The sequence below is a fragment of the Peromyscus maniculatus genome, chromosome 8 (genome assembly GCF_049852395.1).
Source record: "Peromyscus maniculatus bairdii isolate BWxNUB_F1_BW_parent chromosome 8, HU_Pman_BW_mat_3.1, whole genome shotgun sequence".
In the NCBI taxonomy this organism is placed as follows: domain Eukaryota; kingdom Metazoa; phylum Chordata; class Mammalia; order Rodentia; family Cricetidae; genus Peromyscus; species Peromyscus maniculatus.
The window spans coordinates 108,168,002-108,193,132 of record NC_134859.1 but is presented as its reverse complement, the minus strand read 5'-3'; the positions used below and the strand labels follow the sequence as shown (position 1 = coordinate 108,193,132).

Below are 25,131 nucleotides of genomic sequence, written 5' to 3'. Positions count from 1 at the left end.
GGCTACCAAGTGAGCTCCAGGAAAGGCGCAAAGCTACGCAGAGAAACCCTGTCTCGAAAAACCAAAAAAAAAAAAAAAAAAAAAAAGTTCAAGGTCATCCTCAGCTATACAGAAAGTTGGAGGCTAGCCTTGACTACATGAGCGCCTATCTCAAAAAAAAAAAAAAAAAAAAAAAACCAACAAAAAACAGAGGTCCATGAGAGGCATGAAAGTGTTGCCTGAGGCTTTTCCCGGGGTTCCCTCTAAGGGCTGGGAGTCCAGAGCCTCCTCCTAGCCCACCCCAGCGTTCAACTCTGCCTCAACAGGAGATTCAAAGCAGCCCTGACTGCTTTGGTGTGTGTCCAGAGACTGGATGGAAAGCAGCATTTGCTGGTAGTGCAGATGGGGTATGGGTCCTCCATGATTTCTCACGCAGCGTCATTGCTGTGGCTGTATTACTTTGCTGCTACCCCAAGTAGTTTTCAGGACCCCAGGAAGTGCTAGCCCTGGTCATGGAGCAGGCTGGCCTCGAACTCAGAGATCCGCCTGCCTCTGCCTCTCTGAGTGCTGGGATTAAAGGTGTGCGCCACCACCGCCCAGCTGCATCTTTTCTCTGTTCAGCCCACATCTCATTGTTACCCACTGCCAAGGAAACGCTCAGCTCCATCCATGCTGTGAGAGTTGCCTGCTGCAGTCCTGAACGCTTGTCCTGGTCCATGGCTTTGGGAGGCAGTCTCCAGAGTGTGAGCTGCATCAGTGCCTCTTCTGTCTCTGCCCACTGTGTGATGCTGAGTCGTGTTACAGCCCTTCTGGGCTGCCTAGTCTGCACAGAGCTGTCCGGATGAATAACTACCTCCACGTACAGACAGGAGACACACAGGCTCACAGTGGCACCTGGAGACACTGTTCTCCTCTCTGCCAGGCATTCATGCCCATATTTCTGGCACCTGGAAGCACCAAGCTTCTATTGGTACTTCTCAGGCTTTGCTCTACAGCAAAGCACGGGCCTCTAAATCAGCTACTTCACAGCTGTGCTGCCTCAAGGTGGATTGCTTGCCATCTCCAAGTCTCACTTAAAGGATTAAAAACAAAAACAAGCAAACAAACAAAAAACCCAACTTTATTCTATTTTGCATGTGTGCATGCATACCCATGGTCACACAGGTGCCCATGAAGGCCTGAAAAAGTTGTCAGATCCCCTGGAGCTGGAGTTCTAGGCGGTTGTGAGTTATCTGACATGGGTTCTGGGAACTAAACTCTGGTCCTCTGCAAGAGAAGCAAGCACTTTTAACTGCTGAACCAGTTTTCTAGTCTCTCACTTAGGGATCTTGAGATGAGGTCATGCTGGGTTGGAGTGGTCCCAAATCCAATAGGACATGTTATAATAAGGCGAGAAATGGAGAAAAGGTCCACATGAGGGAAGAGGGCTGCATAAAGGCCAAGGCCAGGACTGGAGCGATGCTCACAGAACCCAGGGTACGTGAGGCTCACTGAGATGCTCCAGATGCTGGGATAGACAGGAGTAGGTGACCCGGAGCTCCCCAGGAGCCAGTGCCATCACAGCACCCTGATGCTGGACTTCTGCTTCGTGCTTGTTAGAGGACAAATCCTGTGTAAGCCACCCAGCATGCCTGGGTCCCATCGTTCTCAGCACTGTGCCCCAGATGTTCCTTCCCCAGCTTCCCTCCATAGCTTGTGGCATGAGATGAGCCCCTGTACCCTTATCTGATGGAGATTCCTCCTGGAAGAACCCATGTCACTGTGAGATGTTGGGTTGTCCCCAGCCACCTGCCAGGGTGTATTTGTGACCCATCTGGGTTTGTTGTTTTCCCAGTTCCCCACCTCCTATCACACCATTAGTTCTCTTTTGTTGTTGTTTTTTAAAGATTTATTTATTTATTATGTATATAATATTGTCTGCACATATTCGTACACCTCAGAAGAGGGCACTAGATCTCATTATAGACGGTTGTGAGCCACCATGTGGGTTCTGGGAATTGAACTCAGGACCTCTGGAAGAGCTGCCGGTGCTCTTAGCCGCTGAGCCATCTCTCCAGCCCTGTTGTTGGTTTTTTCGAGACAGGGTTTTTCAGTGTAGTTTGGGTGCCTGTCCTGGATCTCACTCTGTAGACCAGAACTCACAGAGATCCGCCTGCCTCTGCCTCCCGAGTGCTGGGACTGAAGGCGTGCGCCACCACCGCCCGGCCTCGTCATTAGTTTTTAGGACCTTCCTTGCTCTTGAGCTCCAGGAGGACGGTCAGAGCTGCTGGCCACTCTAGCTGCTGGCACTTGCTGGTCATTTCCTGTAACCTGTCCCTCTGGGGTCAAGCTTCCAGGCTCCTTTATGGGGGCCTGTGTCTTTGGAGCACAAGGTACCAGGCTGGGTCCTCTGTCTTTGGGTGTGGGGTGCCTGGACCTGCTGTGAGCCTCAGTTTCCTTCTTGGCTAAGTAGGGCAGTTCCTTCCACGAGCTGCTGCAGTCACTCCGGTCTTCCGTGTGGATGGAGAGACCTGACGTGCCGCCACTGCAGTGTGCATTCAGACAGCTCCCCTAGAGGTGAAGAGCCCGGCAATACCATACTGGGATGAGAAGAACAGTAAGGCTCCTGGGCCACACAACCTGCATGTAGCTTTGCCGACCAATATTTAGCTGTAGTGCAGTCCCTGGCTCCCTCTCTGACACTCTAAGGCCCAGTGTGCTGAATTTCTACCCCACCACAGGACCAGAGAACCACAGAGAGAGAAAGAGCCTAGCCCCTGTCCTGACCATTCTTGCCCTGGCAGAAAGTAGGCCAGACACAGAGTCCAGCCGGGGTGTGCGGAGCCCGTTTATCCGGTAGCTTTGCAGCTGATCAGTTGCAGGTGAATGGATGGCACGTGGTTTGTGTTGTAACAATATTTTGGGACAATTAGATTGAAACCACATTGTTGGCGGCTCTGCTGGCGGCTGGCCGCCACACTGCACTCTCTCTGCCCTTTGCGGCTCCTGGGCTGTGGAGCCACCCCCAACCCTCTGGGGCCCAGGGCCAGCCAGGCCAGGGGGGGCAGCAGGGGGACTCGCCTGCTGGAGGGGTAAGGCCTCCCCCACCCTGCTGGCCTCTGGGTGACCTCAGCCTCCAGTTGTTCCAGAAAACAGCTGCTGGAGCTGTGCATGGCAGTGCAAACCTGTAATGCCAGCACTTGGGAGGCTGAGGCAGGAGGATTGCTGTAAGTTCCAGGCCAGCCATCGCTACACAGTGAGACTTTGGGAGTTGCTTGGGACATGTTGGGACAGGCAGCCTGGGGCTTGAGTAGGATTTGGTTGTGGAGGGATGTCTGGCCCCCAACAATCACATCACGGCTCCGTTTCCCACCCCCAACCCCCAGGAAGAGAACACAGACTCCTTCCAGCCCTGCCCAATGTCCCTACCCACCACACCTTCTCCAGGAAAGTGGGTCAGAATCCTGTGGTGAAGACACACCAGGTGTCTGGAGGGCTTCTCCTGTGCACTCTCTTCACCCTTAGCCCGGGGCAGAGGGGCTGGAGACTGTAGCCTCCTTTTCTGCACAGCTCTTCAGAGGATCTGTCCTCCTGTGAGGAGGGAGGTCCTTGGAATTATAGCCAACAAGAACTAGGCATCGGGGCCTGAGTGGGAACCAGACCTGCCCCAGGCAGCAGGATCAGTAGTCATACCTGGACAGGGCTCCCGCAGTTGGGCTTCCAAATGCAGGGACCACAACGTCTACTTAGATCTGTGGAGCCATCGAGGGCAGGTGGAGGGATCAAGGGATGAAGGAACCTTGTGGAGCAGAGGGGCCATGGGAGAGTAACTGTGAGGGGGTCTAAGGTGTCAGCTCACACTGTAGGGAATCAGCCCAACTGGGAGCATCCTGGGATAAACTCTAGGTGGAGTATGGGGAGTCTGACTCTGCTTGCCAGGGGAGAGCTCAGGCATCCCCAGCATCCAGGCAGTTTTAGCATGGGCATCCTTGGCTTCCAATGAGGCTCAGGCGTCTACTTGCCTTCTGGTGGGGTGGCCGGGGTCGCCACGGTGTCCTGAACAGCGGGGAGGCTGTGGAATGGGGTTTCTACAGTTCTCCTCATTGTCCTCACCTCAGCCTTGACCTCCTCTCCTCAAGGGTCTGCAGCTCTCTGCCCTGCCTGCCCAGATGTGACACAGGCTCACCAATGACCAGACGGAGAGCATGGTGAGGGTTCGAGGCTGAGGTGTGGGAGGACGGAGGGCTGAGCCGTGCGTTACCATGGGGCCCCAGTGCTCTCCCCTTGCTCTGCTCTTCTTTCCTGCCTCGGGGTAACACACTGGCTCCATCTTGAGGAGCCCCTGGCTTTGGGGCACAGGGCTTGGGCTATGGAGCCTGCTCAGCCTCTAGCGATCCTGACTTCAGGAGAGACAGTAGGGTAGGTCTGGACTGTGAAAAACAAGGTCCCTCTGCCACTTTTCAGGCCCAGGAGCAGCCTCACTCCATGAGACAGCCTTTCCCTTCCCCAGCCTGAGCCTGAGCCTTTTCAGGCCTCCTCCAGGTGAAGGCCTGAAGCTAAAGAAGGCCCTGGCTTCCCCAGCTCAGCCCACTAGAGCTGGGACTCCATCCTGGGCCTCAACCCCTCTGGCAAAGCTTCCTGGATGGCTGGCGAGTAGGGTCGAAGTGGCTATACCCAGTTCATCTTGTGCCCCAACTGCTACAGGACCTGATCAGGTCTGACTTGCTATTTTGAGGGTCCAGATCTGGAGACACATTCAGGACCTCATGGCTGCTCATCAGACAGTGATAAACTCTATGAGACAGCCTGAGTCTCTGAGCCCTGCTGGGGTTCCATGAACTGAGGGCCATAGTCTAGGGTAATGTGCTAGACTGGGCTGGGCCACCCCATTTCTGGGCCTGCGGTTTGGGGTGTGGGATCTCGGCAGTCTTTGCCAGTCCCAGATGTGGCCTGGGCCTCTGCCCTCCTGAGCCCCACTTTGACCACTGTCTGAGGCCTTGCTGGACATGAAGGCCTGTTTGATAAGTTCCCTTTTTACTGTGTGTAGCAACTGGGACAGACAGGTGGGGTGGGGACAGTGGGTAGAGACTTAGGGCCACCCGCTTAGGGCCAAGTACCTAGAAAGGGGTGTAACTTGGTGTGGCAGACACTTCTGTACCTCTCCTACCCTGGGGACCAGAACACAGAAAGCTAGGGGATGCTTGTCCCTCTCAGCAAGGAGTCCAGGCTGGAGGGGCCTTGGTTGGCACAAGGATGGCAAAGGATGCAGACCTGGCAAAGAGCCCTTCTACTCAAATCTCGAAGGGGGTGACATGAGTAAACATATTTGGATTCCCAGTGGCACAGACCAAGCCGCTGAATACCCCACAGTGTCTCTAGGCCTCATCATGAATGAAAATAACTCCTGTCTCCATCCACACCTTCATCCTCATCCAGGAAGTAGGTACCTGTCCCCAGAGACACAGCTGTCCATTCTCTGTCCTACAAGAGGATGTCTGTCACAGTGCCTACAAGGGCACAGACACTCTGGGTGTCCCGAGTTCCCCACAATCCCCAGGACAACAAGGAAGCAGAGGTAACCTGCAAAGCTCTCTCCTTGGAACAGGTCCATCACCCTGAGACTCTGCACTGACGACCAAACAGCTTTCTCAGGGTGGCTGAGGCCCTCCTGACACCCTACTGTAGACAGAGCATGCTTCGAGGCTTCTGGGCCAGAAGTACCTCCAGCTCTATGACTAGGTGGGGTGCTGCCACGCTGCACAGGTAGAAAGGAGAAAGGCTTTCATGTCTGCAAGAAGAGCTTGATCCAAACAATACACCCACAGACAGCTTTTCTTACTGACCGCTTCTTGATCGATCGGGCTGTCAATCACAGTGTCCTAGCTCACCTGCATAGTGTGACCAATCAGAGCGAACTATGCTTGATCCTGAGCCCATCAGCCTTCCCACAAGAGACTGGGGTGGCCAGCAGAGGGCACCATTTGTGGGTGGGCCCAGTTGTTTTGGGGCTGCTGCAGAGATAAGGCCTCTCTCTGGTAAGGAGCCCTGTCTGTTTAGCTCCTGACTCTCCATTGCCTTGAGTGCAGTCTTCCTTTCCTGTATAGCGGAGTGCTGGGTTTCTGGGGATTGTGCCTAAGGATGCACATTCCCCCACCACCCCAGCACAGGCGAAGAGAGGGTATTAGCAGGGTCACTGTGCACAGTGTTGAAGGCCTCCACAGAGGACTTGGCCTGGGGCAGTGGTCATGAGTGTGGTTCCGACGGTTGTCACCCAAGTCCTGAAGCCCTGTTAGTACAGGATCCTGTCTGCTGCCCAGAGTGGAAATGGGTTGGCTGGGCCTGTATTTGGGCTTTGGTGTTGTTCGAGTTCGAACCACGTTTGGGTAATAGGTGGGGCCCTTTAAAGGCCAGGAAGACAGGATCCTTCAAAGAGCTGAGACTGCCAGGGCTGCACGGAATAGGCAGGTATATTTGTAAAAACAAAACTCAGGGCCAGGAAATTAAGAAACACACGTCTGAGAAATGCTCTGTCTGGCCAGTGTCTGGGGCCAGGGGAGGTTTGTACAGCTACTGTAGGATGAACAGAACACAGGAATTCTTTCTCCTTTAATTGGTTTTGTGAGAGTCTGCTTTGTGTTTGTTGTTGTTATTGTTGATTTTGAGACAGGGTCTCACTACACAGCCCTGGCTGTCCTGGAACTCCCTCTTCAGACCGGCCGTATGCCACTCTGGATGATGGCCAACTGACAATGGGTATACTTGTGGCTGGTGTTTGCAGGCCTCTCAGGAGGCTGCAGCTACTCAGGAGACTGAAGCAGAAGGGTTGAAAGTTCAAGGCCTGCCAGCTACAGAGAGTTCAAGCTCAGCCTGGGTACCTTAATGAGATACTGTCTCAAAACAGAAGGTAAATGGAGAGCAGGGCCAGAGCTCAGTAGTAAAGCACCCAAGAGGCCCTAGGTTTGATCCATAGGACCAGAAGGAGAGGAAAGTAAGTTAAACAAAATCAAAATCAAACACCATGTTGTCAGTGGCGGGTAAGTGGGGTCAGACACATTTAAGGATGCCTACCTGTCCCCCATTTGTAGAGAGAATGCCTAAATGCTGGAACAGCATGCTCTCCACAGAGTTCAGTTTCCATTTTATGTTCCATTGTGCTACCAGGCTCACTTACTCTGTGTGTATATGGATTTTATAATTAAAAAGAAATATTTTCTAGGAAGTGTGACCTTGATCTACAGAGGCAGGTGGGTGAGGCCTCTGAGTGACAGCCTCAGTTGGCAGGCCGTAGGGCGGAGAGTCCAAGGCTGAAGCCTTCAGCAAGAGAGGAAGGCGGGAGGAGAGGGAAGGGAGGATGTGTTAAGTTCAAGGCTGGGCAGCTGGAGGCAGGAGATTTCTGTCCTCCTTTCTTTCCGGGGAGGTGGATCAGGGTCCTGGACCCACCTTCCGGAGGTTGGCCCCTCCTGCTGCCGGCAGCCTTGGGATTGTTAAGCAAATTGCCTGGTGGGGCCCTGGGCCCAGCTAATTCCAGTGTCTTAATGAGCGGGAAGATGAGGTTTTATTCATCACTGGGGCTTTAAAAATTGCAGTAAAGTGGCCCACTTTATAAAGAAAAAAATCAATCGCAAAAAGAAAACAGGAGTATGTAAATGGACGGGGTGACAAAAAGCGGGCCAATTACCCCCAAAATGAGCCGCAGTTATGGCTCCATTAACTCAATTATATTTTCTAAAGGATTTCTTACGAGGCCCCCACCCCACCCCAGCCGTGTGCCTGTAATTTTTACATCAACTTCAAGCCATTAAGTTGCATTAAACTATTTGTGGGAGAGAGCTGTATATCTGGGAAGAAAAAGCTCCAGGCCGCCTTGTCCAGGCCGCCTTGTCCAGCCCCACTGAGGAACAAGAGTCAGGTGTAGGCAGTCAGGGGCCTGGTGGCTGAGAACTACAGACTCAAATCTTCAGTCCTGAGAGAAGATGAGAAAAGAACCACTAGGTCTCCTTCCCTAGTGACGGAAGCAGAGGCTGCAAGCCACTATGGTTCGGATCTTTGGCCTCTAAGCCTTGTTACCCCCTTACCTGCACTGAGGCTCTCCAAACCTAAACCTCCAGCCCACATGAGCTCCAACCTTGCAAGCTTCCCAAGTTTTCTTTTGTTTCATCAGTTAGAAAACTTACAGTTTTTGAGACACAGGAAAAAAAAATTTAAAAAGAAAAAACAAAACAAAACAAAAAAATTTGGAACCAAATGGGACTATGTTCCATGCCTATTTGCCTTAGAGCCCTGGGCAGGCCAAAGAAACCTAGAACACAGAAAGTCCTGAGTAACCTTGGCATGGCTTATTTGTCAAGCCCAGTCACCCTCGGGGTTTCTCGGATGCCCTGGGCAGGCCCCAAATCCCAGTGTCTGTTCATGGCTACTCACTGTTTCTTAGAGCAGGCTGGCCTCAGGCCTGGTGGCTGAAACCTGCTTTCCATGTCAGGTGGCCCCATGAGCCAAAGCTGCCCTACATAAGTCTATTCCTGGGCTGTGGGGGGACCTGGTGCTTAATATCCTGGAGGTCAGATGGAGCTGAGGAAGAAGAGGAGGAAGAGCAGGATGGTGTGGTAGAGAAAAGGGGGAGTTGGACAGATCTAAGGGCAGTGACCATTATGTCTAGCTCAGGATGACAGACAAAGCCAGCAAAGCTTGAGTTAGGGTGACGCGGTGGCACAAGCTAGTCGTCCTCAGGGTGCAGGGCTGCAAGGTTAAAAGGTTAATTCACACAGGAGAGGGAAGAAAACCTACCCACTCTGACTTTGGGGCAATCTCAGGGAGGCAGCAAGAGGGCCCACACAGGACAGAAGGGGAGCGGTGTACAGTCTAGCCTTCTGAGGTTCCCTCCAGCATTCTATTGGCCAGAGGGTAGACAAGAACAGCAATGGAGGGGGGAGAAAGATAAGCAAAGGGACCCCCTCTACCCTCTACCCCAAGTAACCATCTTGTGGGATAAAGGCGTCGGCTTCACAGCCTCCTTGACTATCCTGTTCTTGCTGAGCACACATAGATAGCTGCAGGACAAGTCTCCACGACCTATGTTGAGAGCCTAAGCACAGAGGACAGTGGGTGTGTGTGCTTGCATGTGCACATGTGTGCACTTGTATATATGCATTTTCATTGAGAAGGATGCACAGCCCCTGGGGTACAGGGACAACCAAGCTGCTTAGCTTGGCAGGGTGTGACCGTACTAGCACTGGGGAAGAGTTCTGAGGCAGGAGAGTGGGGGCCACAGGAGAGGCCAGGTCAAAAGAGGGGTGGAAAGTCCAGCTTCCAGGAAGATGGGGAAGCTGAAGCTGGGAAGCCAGGCGATTTGGGCTGTTTTAGGGTCCCAGAGACCTCAGCAGGGGAAGCTGGGAATACTAGGGATGAGGTGTCAAAACCTGGACCTCTGGGGACCTTGTAGGTTAGTAGTTAGGGGACATGACTGGAAAGGCTGGGAGCCTATGGCTGTGCCAGCATACCTTGGGCATGTGCTAACAGCTAGACCAATCAGACCTCAGAGCAGCTACTGAGAGAGCCTGTGTTTGGAGGTGCCTCTTATTCTTGGCTGAGGGACGTAGGAATGAGACAGTGGTGTGTGTGGTCCCTAGTAATCACCTGCAGATCTGAGTCCAGGCTCACACCTGGCGGGAACTCTGTCTAGCTGAGCCCTGAGAAGGACACACCTCAGCTCCCTGCTTGGAGGCTGGGCAGTCTCTGGTACTGCTCTCCCAGGAGACTGGACTATACCCTCAATGGCCTATATTCCAAGCCCCAGGTCCCAGGCTGGTTCCAGAGCCCTCCTTATCCAGACATGCAGGGTTCAGAAGACAGGATGGAGAGGAGGTCTGGGCAGCTGTGTCCTTGAGTCTTGGAGACTCACCGTCCACACACGGGTTTCTGTCATGACTTCCTCATCTGGGAGGGAAACCAGGCTGGCTCAGGCGGCACAATCACTGCCTCCCCTTTTGGTTCTGCCCAGCTTCCGTGTCTCGAGTTCTCATCTGCCTGTGTCTCTTGGTAGATCTTCAACCCTCTCTAAACCTTTCCCTAGCCACATGGTCTCCATGGTCTGTTGCTTTGGCCACCAATACCTGCCTGGGAGATCATGAGCTCCTCTCTCCTGGGAGGTCACGGTCCTCTCCTCTAATAAACTGGCTTCCAAAGTCTGGGAGCTTTGCTGCATCCAGCACCTTTCTGAGACTAGTCCCATATAGCATCTCCTTCATCTCTGGTCCTGAGGGAAGCCCGGGCTGCTAAGTTAAGGTTCTCTTCCCTTCTCTTGGTTTTTGTCACCACAGAGAACATTCACCTGGCCCCCTAGAGTGTGAGAGGTGGTGACCCTCAGGCCTTGGGGGCACTGTGGCTGTGGCCCAGTGGCTAAAGGGATCAGCTAGACAGCTCACAGCTGGGGAGCACGGAGACCCCAGGAGTTTGTGAGGGACACAAACAGATACTAACAAGATCCCAGCCCAGCCTGGTTGTCCACTAGCTGGCCACGGGCAACCTCCAGAGCTGCCTGGCTGCCTTTTCTCTACCATGAGATGGGCTGGCAGCAAACAGCTGGATTGCATTGAAAGCAGTTCGCAAGAGGTCAGGCCCAGCTTGGCCGAGCTCCTGGAGTCCAGAGGTGTCGGCCTCCATTGTCCAGAGGAGTGGGTTGCAGGAGGCCCCTGCACTTCACCTCAAGCCTCCAGGGCTCCATCCTAGGTTTCCAGACCCTCAAACTGGGCAGCTGTCGGTGGTGGGTCACTTTGGAGGGGGCAGTTTCTGGCCACACCACAGCCTGCCACCTTCTCTTCCCACACCGTGAGCAGGCTCCCAACACAGATATTCAAGGTGAGAAGGGTGTCCTTGCTGGCTCTAGCGGCTGCACACTAAGGTCCTGGCACCAAGGTCACCTCCAGCAGCACAGGAAGAGGGGAGGAGTGACTGGAGGTTATGGTCTGGAGGGAGGGAGGGCAGAGAGGGGGAAATAAAAAGAGATTACATTTTTTAAAAGGCACTCTAGCTGTCTCCTGACACCATGCCTGGTCTCCATCCGGTTTACAGCTTTCAGGCTCAGCAGCTGGGCCTGTCTTCCAGGGGTGGGTGGAGGGGTGAGGGTAGGGAGCCAAGCCTCCCAGGCTGCCTGGGCCATGCCACTTCTCCCTAGTGTTGCTGGGCAGTGGCAGTCTGCTCAGTGTGGGGGCATACGGTGCCGGTGGGACCTCAGGGTGACTGGAAGCCACCCTGGAGGTAGTGCGGGCGCTGCCCATCTATCCCCCTGACAGGTCAATTTTCTCTTGTGTTTTACAGGAGCTTTCAGGGCAGGAAATGTGATAGGGCAGCTGATTTATGTCCTCACCTGGTCTTTGTTCACAAACCCTCACTCCTGCCCCACCCTGTCAAAGTCTGAGGGCTCCTCTCTCGAGGAAATTCCTGCCCTGGCTCCTTCCAGGGACAAGAACTGACTGCTGGGTGCAGAGGTCACCTCTGACATGGGACATGATAAAGCATCTGTGGTGGCCCTCATGGCATGTTTTCTTTAAAAATGTTTTTTAAAAAATTTACTTTTGTTTTTAGTACATTGGGGCTTTACCTGCATGTATGTCTGTGTCAGGGTGTTGGGTCCCCTAGAACTGAAATTACAGACAGTTGTGAGCTGCATGTGGGTGCTGGGAATTGAACCCTGGTCCTCTGGAAGAGTAGCCAGTGCTCTTAACCACTGAGCCATCTCTCCAGCCCCCCTAAATTTTTTTTTTAGTCGGGGTTTTGCTTGGTAGCCCAGGCTGGCTTTGAATGTTTATGGACACCCCCCACCTCCCCACACCCGGTCTCCGCTCCCGACTGCAGGGATTACAGACTACACAGCACACGCTGCTCTGCAGCATGTATTTGTTCAGGGGTGTTTTCTTCTTGGTAGCACCTGGCTTTATGTCATGGTCACCTGCAGAGACAGGGACAGGATCTAGGATTGCCCTCTCAGCCTGTGAGGGTACTGAAGAAAGAAATGATACAAGGGAAGTTTTCATTTCTTGAACTCAGAGGTCTCGGTCATGCAGACTGGGCCCCTGCCCGTCAAGAGGGGTGGATGGATCCTTGCCCCCCTCTTTTCTGAAGGAGGTAGCTCCAGGTTACTCCTGAGAAAAAGGCAATCTTTGATTGGAGGCTCTGATTTATTTATTTTTTTTTCCTTCTTTTTTTTTTTTTTTTTTTTGTTTCTCAGCCCTGGCTGTCTGGAATTTGCTCTGTAGACCAGGATGGCCTCAAAGTCAGACATCTGCCTGCCTCTGCCTCCTGAGTGCTGGGATTAAAGGTGTGTACCACCACCACTGCCCAGCAGAAAGCTTGGGTCTGGAGAGACGGCTCAGCGGTTAAGGGCACTGGCTGCTCTTCCAAGGTCCAGGGTTCAATTTCTAGCACCCACATGGCAGTTTACATCCTGTGTGAGGATCTGGCACCTTCACACAGGCATACATACAGGCAAAACACCAACCAACGTTCATAAAATAAAAATAAATAATTTTTTTAAAAAGCTATTAAGTAGCTAACGGGAGGGAAAGAGCTTGGCCCGTGCAGACCCTGGCTGAGCCTCTTCTGCCGGCAGGAGCCCTAATTTTTCTCAAGGAGAATTCTGGAATGTGGGATCTCATTTCTCCTTTAGCAGCTCTCTGTGGTTTTCATATACTGGGATCATACTGTTTAAGAAAAAACCAACCAACCAACCAAACAAACAAAAAGCCAAGGAAGGACAAAAAATCAAAACAGGGTCTCATGTAGCCAAGGCTGGCCTTGAACTTTTGATCTCTCCACCTCCCTAAGGCTGCTAGGATTATAGGTTTGAACACAATACCCAAATTGACACTATCATTCCCAGGCATGGGAGGTGTCACACTTAGCACATCTCCCTAGGGCCTGGGGTTCTCCTTCAAGGAGCTGTCCTCTATGCTCAGGGGTCCATGACCCACCAACCCCTGTTCTCTTCTTGCCCAGGCTCTGCCTTCATGCAGGCCACCTCCCCGTGTCCACTCCAGCCCTGTCCCCAGTGTACGCCTATTGGAGCCCTGTTGTTCCGGCCTCTCCTTGCCTGTTACAGGCTTTCACACCAGCCCTGTCTGCGTGGTCCTTGGCACAGCTGGGGAGGGGAAGGAGCTGGGCCTGGGCCTGCTACATTCCTGCATACCTCCCTGGGGCCACTGTGTAGCCAGCCACCTTTGAGAGCACAGGGAGGTGCAGGGAGCTCAGGGTTGCAGTTGCTGATGCATGGGGATCTGGATGCAGCCCAACTGTGCCCCAGGACTCTCAGCTGTGTCTACTTGATCCTTGGACCCCCAACATGGCCCCGTCTCTCAACCTAACAGTGAAGGGGCACCTGGAGGAGGCCTGGGGGTTTGACACCAGAAGCTTCTATAAAAGGGATCCAGCAAGCATTCAGGAATTCCCTCGTAAGGCGGGACTCTCTGAGGTCTAGCCACCCTGTACCATAAGGTCATCCCTTCCCTGGAGCTATAGGACTCATGTTTTCTAGATGAGTCCTGACTGGGGCACAGTTCTGTGGGAGACAGGAGAGACCTTTGCTTTTGGTCTGTCGATGGGGCAAGCCAGAACTCAGCAGAATGACTCTTTCAAGGTCTGGAATAGAGTTCAGTGTAAAGAAGGTACCTAGCACATGAAGACCCTTGGGTTGTATCCCAAAGCACCATGGGGGAAAAAGAGGGAGTGAGTAGAGACCCCAGGCCTTTTCCACCCACATCTCAGGAAGCCCTGAGCAAGGCATGGAAGGCTTGGTACTCTGTCCCTTCTGAAATGCAGCACTGTTTCTATCCATGGCCAGAGCTCTTGGGGGACACCTCTCCCTGGCACTCCTGGGGATGTTTGTGGGGGGGCCACTACTGCTTTTTGATCCCTCTGCCCTTTACCTCACCCCTACTATCTGTGGTACAGTTAGAGGGGTAGGAAGTCTCAGTTCTGAGTTTTGTGATGTTTCCTCCCTGGCGCTCCTTGGCCACAGGGTCCCCGGGTCGGGAACACGGGAAGCTGAGTGCATGCTGGATCTCAGCCCCGGCAACACCTCAAGCTCCTAGGCTGAGGCTGGGCTAAGGTGACCCAGCTGCCTCCAGCTTGCAGCCCTAACGTAGGGAGGACTGAGGCCTGTGCTGGAGGCGGTATTTCTGGGCCAGGGTTGTTCCTTACTGAGGGTATCAGGAGGAGAATATGCTGTCCTTTCTGTCCCTGTGCTTGTGAGGCTCTGTCTCAAGACACATGGCATGTGAATTTGCTGGGGAGTGAGGGCTGAGATGGCACCCCTTCTCATCAGGACTGTCTGGGAGAATCTCAGGCAGCTGTGTGTACTTACCATGTTGTATCTCTATGTCCAATGAGCAGACAGCAGGCTTCCTACACTGAGACCAAGCCTATTCCTTTCTCTCATCTGGAATTTTAAGAAAAGGAGGGGAAAAAATGTAGATGAAAGCAGGTTTTCCATCTTGTCGAATTCTCAATGGCCCCCACTAATTACAGCATGATAATGGAAGGTTCAGGGGATATTTCCTCCTGGTGGCCAAGATTATAATCTGCAGCCTTTGTCTGAGCAGGGGACATTGGCAAAGGTCACACTGTCAGGCTTTCCCTGTGTGGCTTTCTGGGTAGGAGTGGGGGTAGGCCACCACCCTCAGGCCCCACTTGGAAAGACAAAGATATGCATCTGCTGGCACATGGCAACCTTCCACCCTCTGGGAGTGGCAAGGGCTTGAACCTTAAGACCACTCCGGGGGAGGCTGTTTAGGGTCCAGGTTCCACTTCATTTGGAGGCCTACATAGTTGGGCCCCAAGGTCCCAGGCTTTGCCCCAGCCCAGCCGGATGAAGTCTGAATGTTTAAAGATATGTTCATCCTGTCCTCTCCTTTCTAAAGCACAGGGCACAGTCAGTGAGAACCTGCATACGGCAGCAGCCAAGTCACTGGAAATCTGCTCAGTTTAGGGCAAGGTTAAACGCAGGTGGCCTACAGGGATGGGGACTTTAGAATCGTGACCTGTGTGGTTTAGAGCACCTTCCCAAGAAGGGCACACCAGTACAAGTGAGGAGGAGGTGGGTTAAGGCAGGAGAGGATGCTGGGGACATCTTGGGGCAGACTCTGGACTGTGCAGGTCACCCGCAGGGACCTGGCTAGGGGATGATAAGGATGGAGACTAACGCTGGCTTCTGCGTGGTGAGTGGAGGAGGCCCAGCGAAGTGAGGATAGTACTGTAGAGACGCAGTCCTAGAGAGAGGGACTATGCTGGTCAGTGTCCCATGACTATGCAGTGTATCCTAGATTATCAACCCAAAAGGCTTATTTTTGGCTCCTGGTATCGGAGGTTCAGCCCATGGTCACTTGGCTTTGTTGCCTTGGCATTATGGGGTAAAGTCAATCATGGTGGGAGTGCCTGGTAGAGGAGACCTATTCAACCTCATGGTTGTTAGGATGCAAAGAGAGACGTGGGGAGGAAAAGAAGGGGTTCTTTCCTTTAATGGCACACCCACAACAACCTAACTTCCTCACATTAGGCTCCACCTCCTAAAGGTTCCTGCCTTCTGTTAGCCCCATGCATGACCTTCAGTACACAGCTGGACCTTTGTGGGGTCATTTAAGATCAAAAGTGTATGACAGCAATGATAGCCCAGATCCAGAGATGGCATCACAGCAGAGGTAATGGACTCTGAAGATGTGATAACCAGGGTTTCCCATTGCTTCTGGATGAGGGGGTAGAAATGACAATGAAGTCAAAGAGGATTCCACAGAGGCTCTGAGAACCCCAAACATCACATCTGCTCTCCGGACAGCACAAAAGAGGAATGGAGGAAGAGCCAGGGGTAGCTGAAAAGTCCTCACTGAAACCCACCCTACCTTTCTGGTTCTGCGGGTCAGGTCTTCCTCATAGGACCACGCCTGCCCTACTGCCTGGCTGTCCTCTCCCCTTCCACCTGGACAGTGGAGCATTCGCTGGGTTCCCCTGCAGATGACACTTGCCCTTCTCCTGGGAAGACATTTTTATCTTGAAATCCTCTTGTACCTGTGTCCTGGTGCTGCTCAGTGAAGGAGCCCAGACTGACAAGCTTTTTCCTTTCTTATCTAAGAAGCAGAGGCCTAATGGCAAGGTCCCCCAGAATCTGAAGGGGAAGGCCTCTCCCAACCTTCGGGGCCCCAGGTCTCAAGCTTAGGGCTCTCTCCCTGCCAATGCTTGCTTCTTGCTTTCTGTGGGTGTCTCTGGCGAATATGTGGGTGTTGTGAACTTGGGTGCATTAAGAGTGTCTACTGGTTTGCGGTTAAGTGGTCTGGTCATTGGGGATGAAGCCAAGTTGGGGAAAGGGTGAATGCACAGGAGAGCTCTGGAGGAGCAGAAGGGATGACATGGTGGTCAGGTGACTTAACAGGAAGGCTGTGACAGATGCTGATGACTGTGGGAGCCTTGCATGTACACATGCACAGCCATGTGAGCTGGGAGCCTGAGACAAAAGGCATGTGCAGCCATGCTTGGCTTTTTATGTGTACTGGGGACTTGAACTCTAGTTCTCATGCTTAGGTAACAAGTGCTCTTACTTGTTGAGCCATTGACCCAGTCCCTGTTTATTTACTCATTCATTCAGTGTGTGTTCGTGTGTGTACAGGGGTGTGCACGTGTGAGCATACATGTGTGGAGGTCAGATGTCAGCTTTAAATATCATTCCTCAGGAGCCATCCACCTTAAAAAAAAGTTAACTTTGCTTCTGGATGTTTTTCCTGTGCCATGTTTGTAGTGCCCACAGAGGCCAGAGAGGTGCTGGATCCCTTAGAACTGCTGTTACACATGGTCGTGAGTTACCACGTGGGTTGGGAACTGAACCTGGGTCCTTTGGAAGACCAATCAGTGTTCCTAATCTCTGAGCCATTGATCCAGCCCCTCCTTGTTTTTCAAGACAGGATCTTGTTTTAACTGTGGCACAAGTGGCTGAGCCTCAATCTACTGCTATTTCAGGCAATCGCAACTCAGCCACCAGCCTGCTTCTCTAGCAGTGGCCAGGCCGCGCAGGCTACAGCCACCATCCTGTCACTGCCGCCAAAGGCAGCTTTAACTAAATCTCTATCGTTCTAATTATAACTAAGACTCGAGATTCAAAGGCTGGGGTGAAAACCTGCAAGCTCAGAGAGGCTGAGTAGCAAATAGCTAACCCCTTCTCCTTGCTGGCATCTCAGAAAGATCCCTGCTTCTGCTCTGCCAAACCAGAAAGAGCCACAACTCCAAATCCCTCCCTGCTACTTCCTGTGCATCTCTCTATTTCTCCCGGATGCCCTCTGATGCTCTATGATTACTTTCTGTCAACTAGTTGCTCACTCAGCCTCCTGACCCAAGGTTAATTTTATTTAATTAATGCAAATGCGAACTCGGGGTTCACAGTGTGATCGAATGTCCCCCAACAGGGTCTCTCATTGAACCTGTAGCTCACTGATTTAAATCCCAGGGATCTTCTCTCTGCCACCCCCACACTCCAATAACTTTTTTACAATGTTGCTAGAGACTGAGCTCAGTCCTCAAGCCTGCAAAGCAAACACTGTATTAACTGAGCTATTATTATTCCCAGTCCCCAAGCCTCTTGTTTTTCTAAAGATACCAGTTACACTCCAGATAGTGGACACCTTAATTCAGAATGACCTTATGACCTCATTCTAACTAATGACATCTGCAAAGAACCAAGTTCTAAAGAAGGTTGTATCCTGAGGTAACAAAGACTTCAGTGTGTGAATCTGGAGGTGCAGGTAGAGGCTCCTTATCAATGGTCGGCCCTTACAGACCGGAGGGTAGGAAGCCTGGGATGAGTCCAGTGGACAAGGAGCCTGTTAATAAAACATAGCAACCCTCTATGAAAGGGACACAAATCATATCATGAGGGCAATTACAGAAGAAGAGCCCCCGGAAACTATGCACCCTTTAATTCCCAGAGCCTGTGAGAACATGCCCACAGAGAGCCTTTGCATGTGTATTTGAGGTGCTAGGCCCTGCAGGCTGATTCTCATGGGTCATCTGATAATCGCATGAGGCCCTGTAATCAGAAAACTCCCCAGCTGAGCCAAAGATGTCACATCAAAGAGACTTGATTGTGCCTCCCTTTGCGGCTAACTTGGAAGATTGTGGTAGGGATCCCTGAGCTGGTAACTACCTTCGGCTTTCAGCTGGCAAGAAAATGGGCCCCAAATCCTAAGGAACCAGACTGTTCCCTGAGCTTCTGAGGGAATGAATCGTGCCAACACCTTGATTTTAGTTCAGTGACACTAAACTTATTTCTAACTTCCAAATCAAGAGATAATAACCTTGTAACTAGTTGCTGAAATTGTGTGTGTATTCATATTCACATGTGTGTGGGCACATTTGTGTGAGGGTGTGTGCACATGTGTGTGTGTGCATGCCAGTGGTTAATATCGGATGTCTTCCTTCTCCTTGCCTTTTATGGTGAGTCACACAGTCTCTTACTTGAACCCAGAGTTTGCTGGTTTGACTAGTCTAACTAGCTGTCTCGCTCTGGGGATCTCCGGTCTCTACGGCCATCCAAACTCCGGTCCTATACCACTGCAGCAAGCACTTACTCGCTGAGTTCATTCCCCAGCCCCTCAGTTACTGAATTTGTGACCGTTTGTTACAGCAACAATGAAAACCTAATGGGATGTTGGGAGACAGCAGACAAACCAGAGTGGAGAGCCACAGGGTTAGTTATCAAGCACACAAAAAGAACTCAAAATTCCAAAGAACAAATTGCTAAAAAGAAAACAAAAAAGAGCGTACATTTCACCAAAGAACAATGACTAGATGGTAAAAATATGAATAGATGATTAACCCCACTCATGATTAGAAAGAGAAATTCAAAGAACAATGAAGTTCTGTTTGATTCATCAGATTGGCCAAACTGATAACAAATGTTGGGGACAATATAGAGCAGGGGGCCCATAGCCTGGAGCCCAAAGGCCAAACTGGGCAAGGTCTTGATTTTATAAATAAAGCTTTATTGGAATACCCACCCACTTGTTTATATGTTGCTCATGGCAGTGTCTGAGGTAGTTGTGACAGAGACTGTAACGTTTGAGAAGCACATGACTCTTACAAGGAGGCCATTCCAAAGGCAGTCCATTTCAATGCTGAACTTATTGCAGAGCTGTAGGATCAAACCTAGGGCTCGTGCACGCAGGGCAAGTGCTCTGCTCCTGAGCTGAGGAAGAGAGGCAGCGCCCACCTAACTCCTAACGGAAGTTTGACCACCTTTGATGCCAATCAGGAGCCTTCTAGTGATTTTGAAGAGCAATCGGGCAAGACCCAAATGAGGTGGGAGGTATGCATGCACTTGAATCTGCAATTCCACTTCTAGGTGTTAACCTGAGATAAACTCTAACATCCACACATTAAGGAGACAAGTGCAACAATCTTTGTTCACTTACAAAAAATGAATATAGACATTTATTTGTATTTAATTATACATTTACTTGTATTCAATTATTCTTTATCCTGGTTTTTCCTCTCCCACCTGAGGGGGAGTACAGCTCTGTGCCCAGAGGCTGTTCTAGCTTGAAGAATTTGCTCCTTGTCTAAGATGCATGGTCTTGCAAGGGCCTCAAGCGTGTTTTCTAGGAGAGCCTATTTAAGCAGCTTGTAGTTCCTCCTTGTGTGCACACCTCTGGCCACTTGGAATTATTGTGAGGTCGTTTTCAGATCTCAGGTCCTCTCATTTATCACAGACACTGCCAGGTGCCAGTAACCCTCTGATGTGTTGGACTTTTCTTTCTTCTCTAAATCTCCTTAACGTCCATTACTCCAGGAAGAATTATCAGTAGTCCTTCAAGTCCAGAAGCCACCTTCTCTTGAAGTCCTCCTAGCTTTCTCTGGGACCTCCCTCTTCCTTTTCTTTGCTTTTTTCATATTAGGGCAGTAGATTATTTTCTCCTGCTGCTTTGGGTACCAAGCACACACATCTCTATGCTCCCTCCTACAAGCTGTGTGACTTTGGCTGGGTCTCTGAACCTCTCGGTGTCCCGGAGATTCACTAGTAAAACATAAATGCCTTCCGGCAGTGGTGGCACACGCCTTTAATCCCAGCCCTCCGGATGCAGAGGCAGGTGAATCTCTGTGAGTTCGAGGCCAGGACAGACTCCAAAAGCTACACAGAGAAACCCTGTCTCGAAAACAAACAAACAAACAACAACAACAACAAAACAAACAAACAAAAAACCCCCATAAATGCCAATTTTGTCCCAGTAAGTTGGCTTTCAATCTAGAAAGTTATGGTTCCCGCCAATCGCGACCCAAAATCCTTCCTGTGGGCTAAGACCTGAAAATAAACCCTCAAAATCCCACTCCTCACCCGAAGGTTAGTGCTTCCTTTTCTCTCCTGTTCTTCCAGTTTAGAGGCTGTACCCTGAAAGTCACTTGTCCTCCAGCGGCTCCAGACTCCAGAAAAGGAGCAAACGTTCACAGACTAAGCGTGGAATAAGGAACACAGACGTGTGGGCCCCGCCCTGACTCCGACCCCGCCCACCACATCCCACCGCCCCGCCCACCACATCCCACCGCCCCGCCCACCACATCCCACCGCCCCGCCCACCACATCCCACCGCCCCGCCCTGACTCCGACCCCGCCTACCACATCCCACCGCCCCGCCCACCACATCCCACCGCCCCGCTCCTACATACCTCTTATTGGCTAGGGTCCCGCCTCGCCCTGTCTCAGGCCACGCCTCCTCCAGGCAGACACATCCGCTTCTTGTTGGATGGCGTCCCGCCTCATCCCGCCCCCGATACCGTCACTTCCTGGCAGCGTACACTTGGAAGGCGGAAGTTTGTGTGCCGGAGGCAACGAAGCGGAGCTGAGGTGTCGCTAGCTTTGCCTGCGGCTCTTCCGGGTCTCTCTGCTCCACTCCCGCGAGGTGGAGGCGGGAACCTGGAACCATGGCTGTGAGGCGGCTGCGTAGCCTGACAGGGTCTGGAGGCTGACATCCTCGACGCCGGTCCACGGGCCCCTTGCTCCAAGTTTAGGGTTAGCTAGGGTCGCGCTGTCCCGGCCCCCAGACCCTCAAAATGACCGCAGCCTCCACCTCCAAATGGGGGCTAGTCACGAACGTCGTAAACAGCATCGTGGGCGTCAGCGTACTCACCATGCCTTTCTGCTTCAAACAGGTGAGTCGGGGTCGCGAGGGGCGTCAGTTTGAAGTGCTCGGCCGGTGGGAAGGGTGTGTGAACCCAGCGGGCAGGAAGAGGCTCCCAGGCAACGTCCTCGCAGCGTGTAGTCTGAATCTGCGCGCTCCGTGAACACTCACAACACCCTAAGGAAGGGCACAGTGAAAGAGAAATTAGCGAATTGGTAGTGTTCATCCTGTTACTGACTCTGACCAACTGTACGGAAGCACGCAGTCTTCAGCTCTGACTTACAAGGCTTAATCAAGGTGATTTAAAGCATTATCTAGGTTTTACTTCTAAGAGCTGTGTTGCACAAACACTGTACGTTTGGTCCGATCTGTGCATATACCATCCCAGTTGGAAAAACCGGCATACAAAAAAGTTTGGTGTTATTCCAACGTTGAATGCCACATGAAAAGATGGCAATTTCTACGTGGCTCTGTTGACTCTACCAGTGATTTGCGGAAGCCGATGGAAGCATCAAACTGGGTAATGACTGTTAACAAAAGAAGTGTGGGTCTTCCCCATCCCTTCTCCACTCACTTATTCATGCCGTGTGTGCTGTTGTTCTCTGCTGTTGAGACAGCCAGACCTCAGGGCAAAGACCCACTACTTCTACCTGATGACGCCCAAGACATTTTGGAAGTGAAAGTGGGTTGTTGATAATTTAATATTAGATTAAAAACCACTTTGCATGTTTTATATTTCACAGAGTAAAATAGAAAAAAAGTTTTTTGATTAGGGAATTTTTGATTCTCCGCATACTATCCTGATTGAGAATGCATCTAGGTTCCTGTGTGGGGTCTGCTATGGTTGATGAATGTAGGCAGGACAGAGCTAGACCCTCGGGGGGGGGGGGTAACATCTGTGTTGTGAACCCCAGTACTGAGTCAGTCACTTCTGGGTGTTTCTGAAGTGTCTACGTGTCCCAGTGTCCATGGCAACTTGTCTGTCAACAGAACTGCATCCTGGGATAGGGAGTGTTGGCTGGTTTCAGATCTCGTGTGAACCCTGTCATCTTTGCTGCCTGTCTGTGAGGAGCCCTTCACTGGGCTCTGTTGTAGATGCCTGGGAAGACAGATGTTTGAGCTCAGGTGGTTGAGCAGTTTCGAGATCGGAACATTGCTGTGCATGGGTGCTGGGCCTCTGTTAGAGCATGCGAAGATGAGCCAGGTGGAGATCTGTTTGGGAAGAGCTTGGAATTGAGTAGGGGAGCCCAATGTGCAAACTAGAAACGGTCACACCATGTGCCTAAAGCCTGTCAGTTCCTGTCACTGGTGTCCCCTCTAGGGACCTTGGGGCAGAGCCATCTGACCCAGTGGAGTGTTGGGGGATGTGTGCAAGTGCTTAGCAGCCGTACCAATAAAAAACTTCGGGTGTAGTGCTAGTTTGTTTAGTGATCCTGGCAATTTAAAAAAGAGAAACATTTTATTGTGATTCAGTGAGTAGAAACTGCATACACTTTAAGTGTCCTCTTGATGAATTTTCATGAAGTGAAGGATCATATAGCACCCTATTGTACACTGAGGAATCTCCCAGTGCTGGCACACTTACCAGTTGCTCCTGCTCACCAGAGGACTACCACCTACTGCTGGCTTGTGCCAGATCTTGGTATGGCCCGGTCTGACCTGGCGGAGGTGGGATCACGGTGTGTAGGAATCAGCATCTGGTTGATATTGCATGTTGTGTGTAGACCCTGCCAGTGTTCCTTTGGGAGACACAGACCCTGCCCTGGGATCTAGGGAGTGAGGGGGTGGGGAGCCTGCTGGCACAGGTGTCCTCTGCAGTGTTTGGTATCATGCGTCTTTGAACCATTCTGGTAAGAAGTTGATGTTATCTTTTTTTTAAATTTATTTAACTTTATTTTATGTGCATTGGTGTGAGAGTGTCAGATTCCCTAGAACTGGAGCTACAGACAGTTGTGAGCTGCCATGTGGGTGCTGGGAATTGAACCCGGGTCCTCTGGAAGAACAGCCAGTGCAGTTAACCGCTGAGCCATTTCTCCAGCCCCGAATTTGATATCTTGTGGTTTGTGTTTTATATTGATATGTTTGTTTATTTTTAGTAATTTTAGCTTTATGGCCAACTGAGTAGAAAGTACAGGAAGCCCCCATGTCCCTCCTCCCAGTTCCCCTTTGGTAGCAGATTTTGAACTGGTCTAGTGGTGCTAATATTTTATTTTGTTTATTTTTACTTTTATTATTTTTTAATCTTTTGTAGTCCTGAGGCTCGAATCCCAGGCAAATACCCTACTGCTGAGCTGTATCCTCAAACCACTAACGTCTGCTGCAGGCCGCAGGAATACATCATAAGAACTCAGCTGGTTATGGCAAAGTCACTACCTGGAAGGATCAGGGAATTCCTCCAGAGGAAGCCAAATCCCAAGGAGTTTTTGGTGTTATTTGGCTTGATATATATCAGCTGTCTTCTGTTATAAAAATCATGTGTGCCTTCATAGTTTTCCCAATTGACTTTTCGCTAAGAAGGGCTAACAGTGTGGACTGATCACTCTCTGGACATATACATTCCAGGCATTTGGAGAACAGCCTCAGGAAAGGCTTTCTCTGGAATCAGATATCTCCCCTAGCTACTTTCAAGGACTAAAGGAGACACTGCCCAGGTGGTCACCCAACTTCCGAGGACTAACAGTGATAACAACCCACAGGCGAGTCTCCTGACTTAAGGAAAAATTCCACAAGGAGACACCACCTAGGAGAGGTGGATGTTAAGTAATAATTTAGCTCGGACCTTCCCTTTATATACTGGGACTTCCAGGGCACAGGACGGAGAAGAGGAAAGAGAATGGAAGAACTAGACGGGTAAGAACTTGAGAGGAACAAACTGAGATGGGGAAGAACTAGGTTGTAGGGCTAGAAGAGAGTACCAGAGGAACGAGATGGAAGATGAGGAAGAGTCAGATGGGGAAGTACTAGCTGGGTAAGAACAAGATGAAAAGGACCTAGATGAGGCAGAGTTAAGACAAGAGAATTAAGATAGAACTTAGAGGAAGCAGTATATAAATATAGAGAGAAATCAGGCAAGAAAGGAGCTAGGCACGAGAACAGAACTGAAGCTGTGTATAAAGGATGTTATGCCAGAAGAATTAAAGCAAGTGGACTATAGAGCTCGGTGTGCTGAGATTCTATTTCCTGAAAATAGTCCTTGCCGTTAGTAGTTCTCTATCCTGAGCCCCTGGGATGTATAATATTAAGGCTGGTCCCACTAATCTTATACAAGAAATGTCAAGACAGGGTTTCTCTGGGTAACCCTGGCTGTCCTGTAACTTGATTTGTAGACCAGGCTGGTCTCAAACTTACAGAGATCCTCCTGCCTTTGCCTCCTGAGTGCTGGGATTAAAGGCTTATGCCACTACCGCCTGGCTTTTTTTTTTTTTTTTTTTGAGACAGGCTTTCACTGTATAGCCCTGGAACTTGTTATATAGATCAGGATGGTCTTGAACCCACAGAGATGCACCTGCCTTTGTGTTCTGAGTACTGGGATTAAGACTGTGGTGGTGCTCGCCTTTAATCCCAGCACTTGGGAGGCAGAGTAAGGAGGATCTCTGTGAGTTCGAAGCCATCCTGGTTTACAAAGCAAGATCCAGGTTAGGCACCAAAAAAAAAAAAATAAATAAATAAAAAAAAAATAAAAAAATAAAAATAAAAAAAAACACAGAGAAACCCTGTCTCAGAAAAAAAAACAAAACAAAAAAACAAAAAGTCTGTGGATCATCATGCCTTGCCAAAATCACTGATGCCTTAAATGTCAGAGTTATTGAGGGGCTGTTTTCTTGAAATAAAATGCACCCATTTTAGGGTGTGGTTCCTTGGGTTTTGACATGCGTATACAATTGTGTTGCTACTGTGGTCAGGACATGGAATAGAGAGTTCTTTTATACCAAAGGTCTCCTCTGCCCCTCTGCAGTAAACAGTTCTCCCTCCCTCAGCCGTCCGACATATTGCCTGGCCCCACAACTAGTCTTTTCTATGAATGTGGCAACAC

At 51.0% G+C, this 25,131-nt stretch overlaps 1 protein-coding gene and 1 long non-coding RNA gene across 18 annotated transcripts in view; one reads left to right on the top strand and one right to left on the bottom strand.

Moving 5' to 3' along the window:
- Positions 1-190: 190 nt before the first annotated feature.
- Positions 191-20,763, bottom strand: LOC121831557 (uncharacterized). Of its 3 annotated transcripts, none has more exons than XR_013042006.1 (4): positions 20,647-20,763; positions 20,318-20,431; positions 14,312-14,386; positions 191-10,919 (listed from the first exon to the last, which is right to left on the bottom strand). It is a non-coding gene; the product is annotated as an uncharacterized LOC121831557 (long non-coding RNA). The 3 variants fall into 3 exon arrangements; XR_006075096.2 differs by having other exon boundaries at positions 191-2,529; XR_013042005.1 differs by lacking the exon at positions 191-10,919 and having other exon boundaries at positions 10,926-14,386.
- Slc38a10 (solute carrier family 38 member 10) overlaps positions 20,635-25,131 on the top strand; it is a 58,538-nt gene continuing 54,041 nt past the window's right edge. For 8 of the 15 annotated variants that reach the window (XM_076543903.1, XM_016006231.3, XM_042283294.2 and 5 more), the window contains exon 1: positions 20,779-21,129. In XM_076543903.1, the coding sequence (XP_076400018.1) occupies positions 21,031-21,129 (99 nt within the window). In that variant the 5' untranslated portion in view covers positions 20,779-21,030. The other 7 variants (XM_042283295.2, XM_006987697.4, XM_006987700.4 and 4 more) reach the window with 6 other exon arrangements.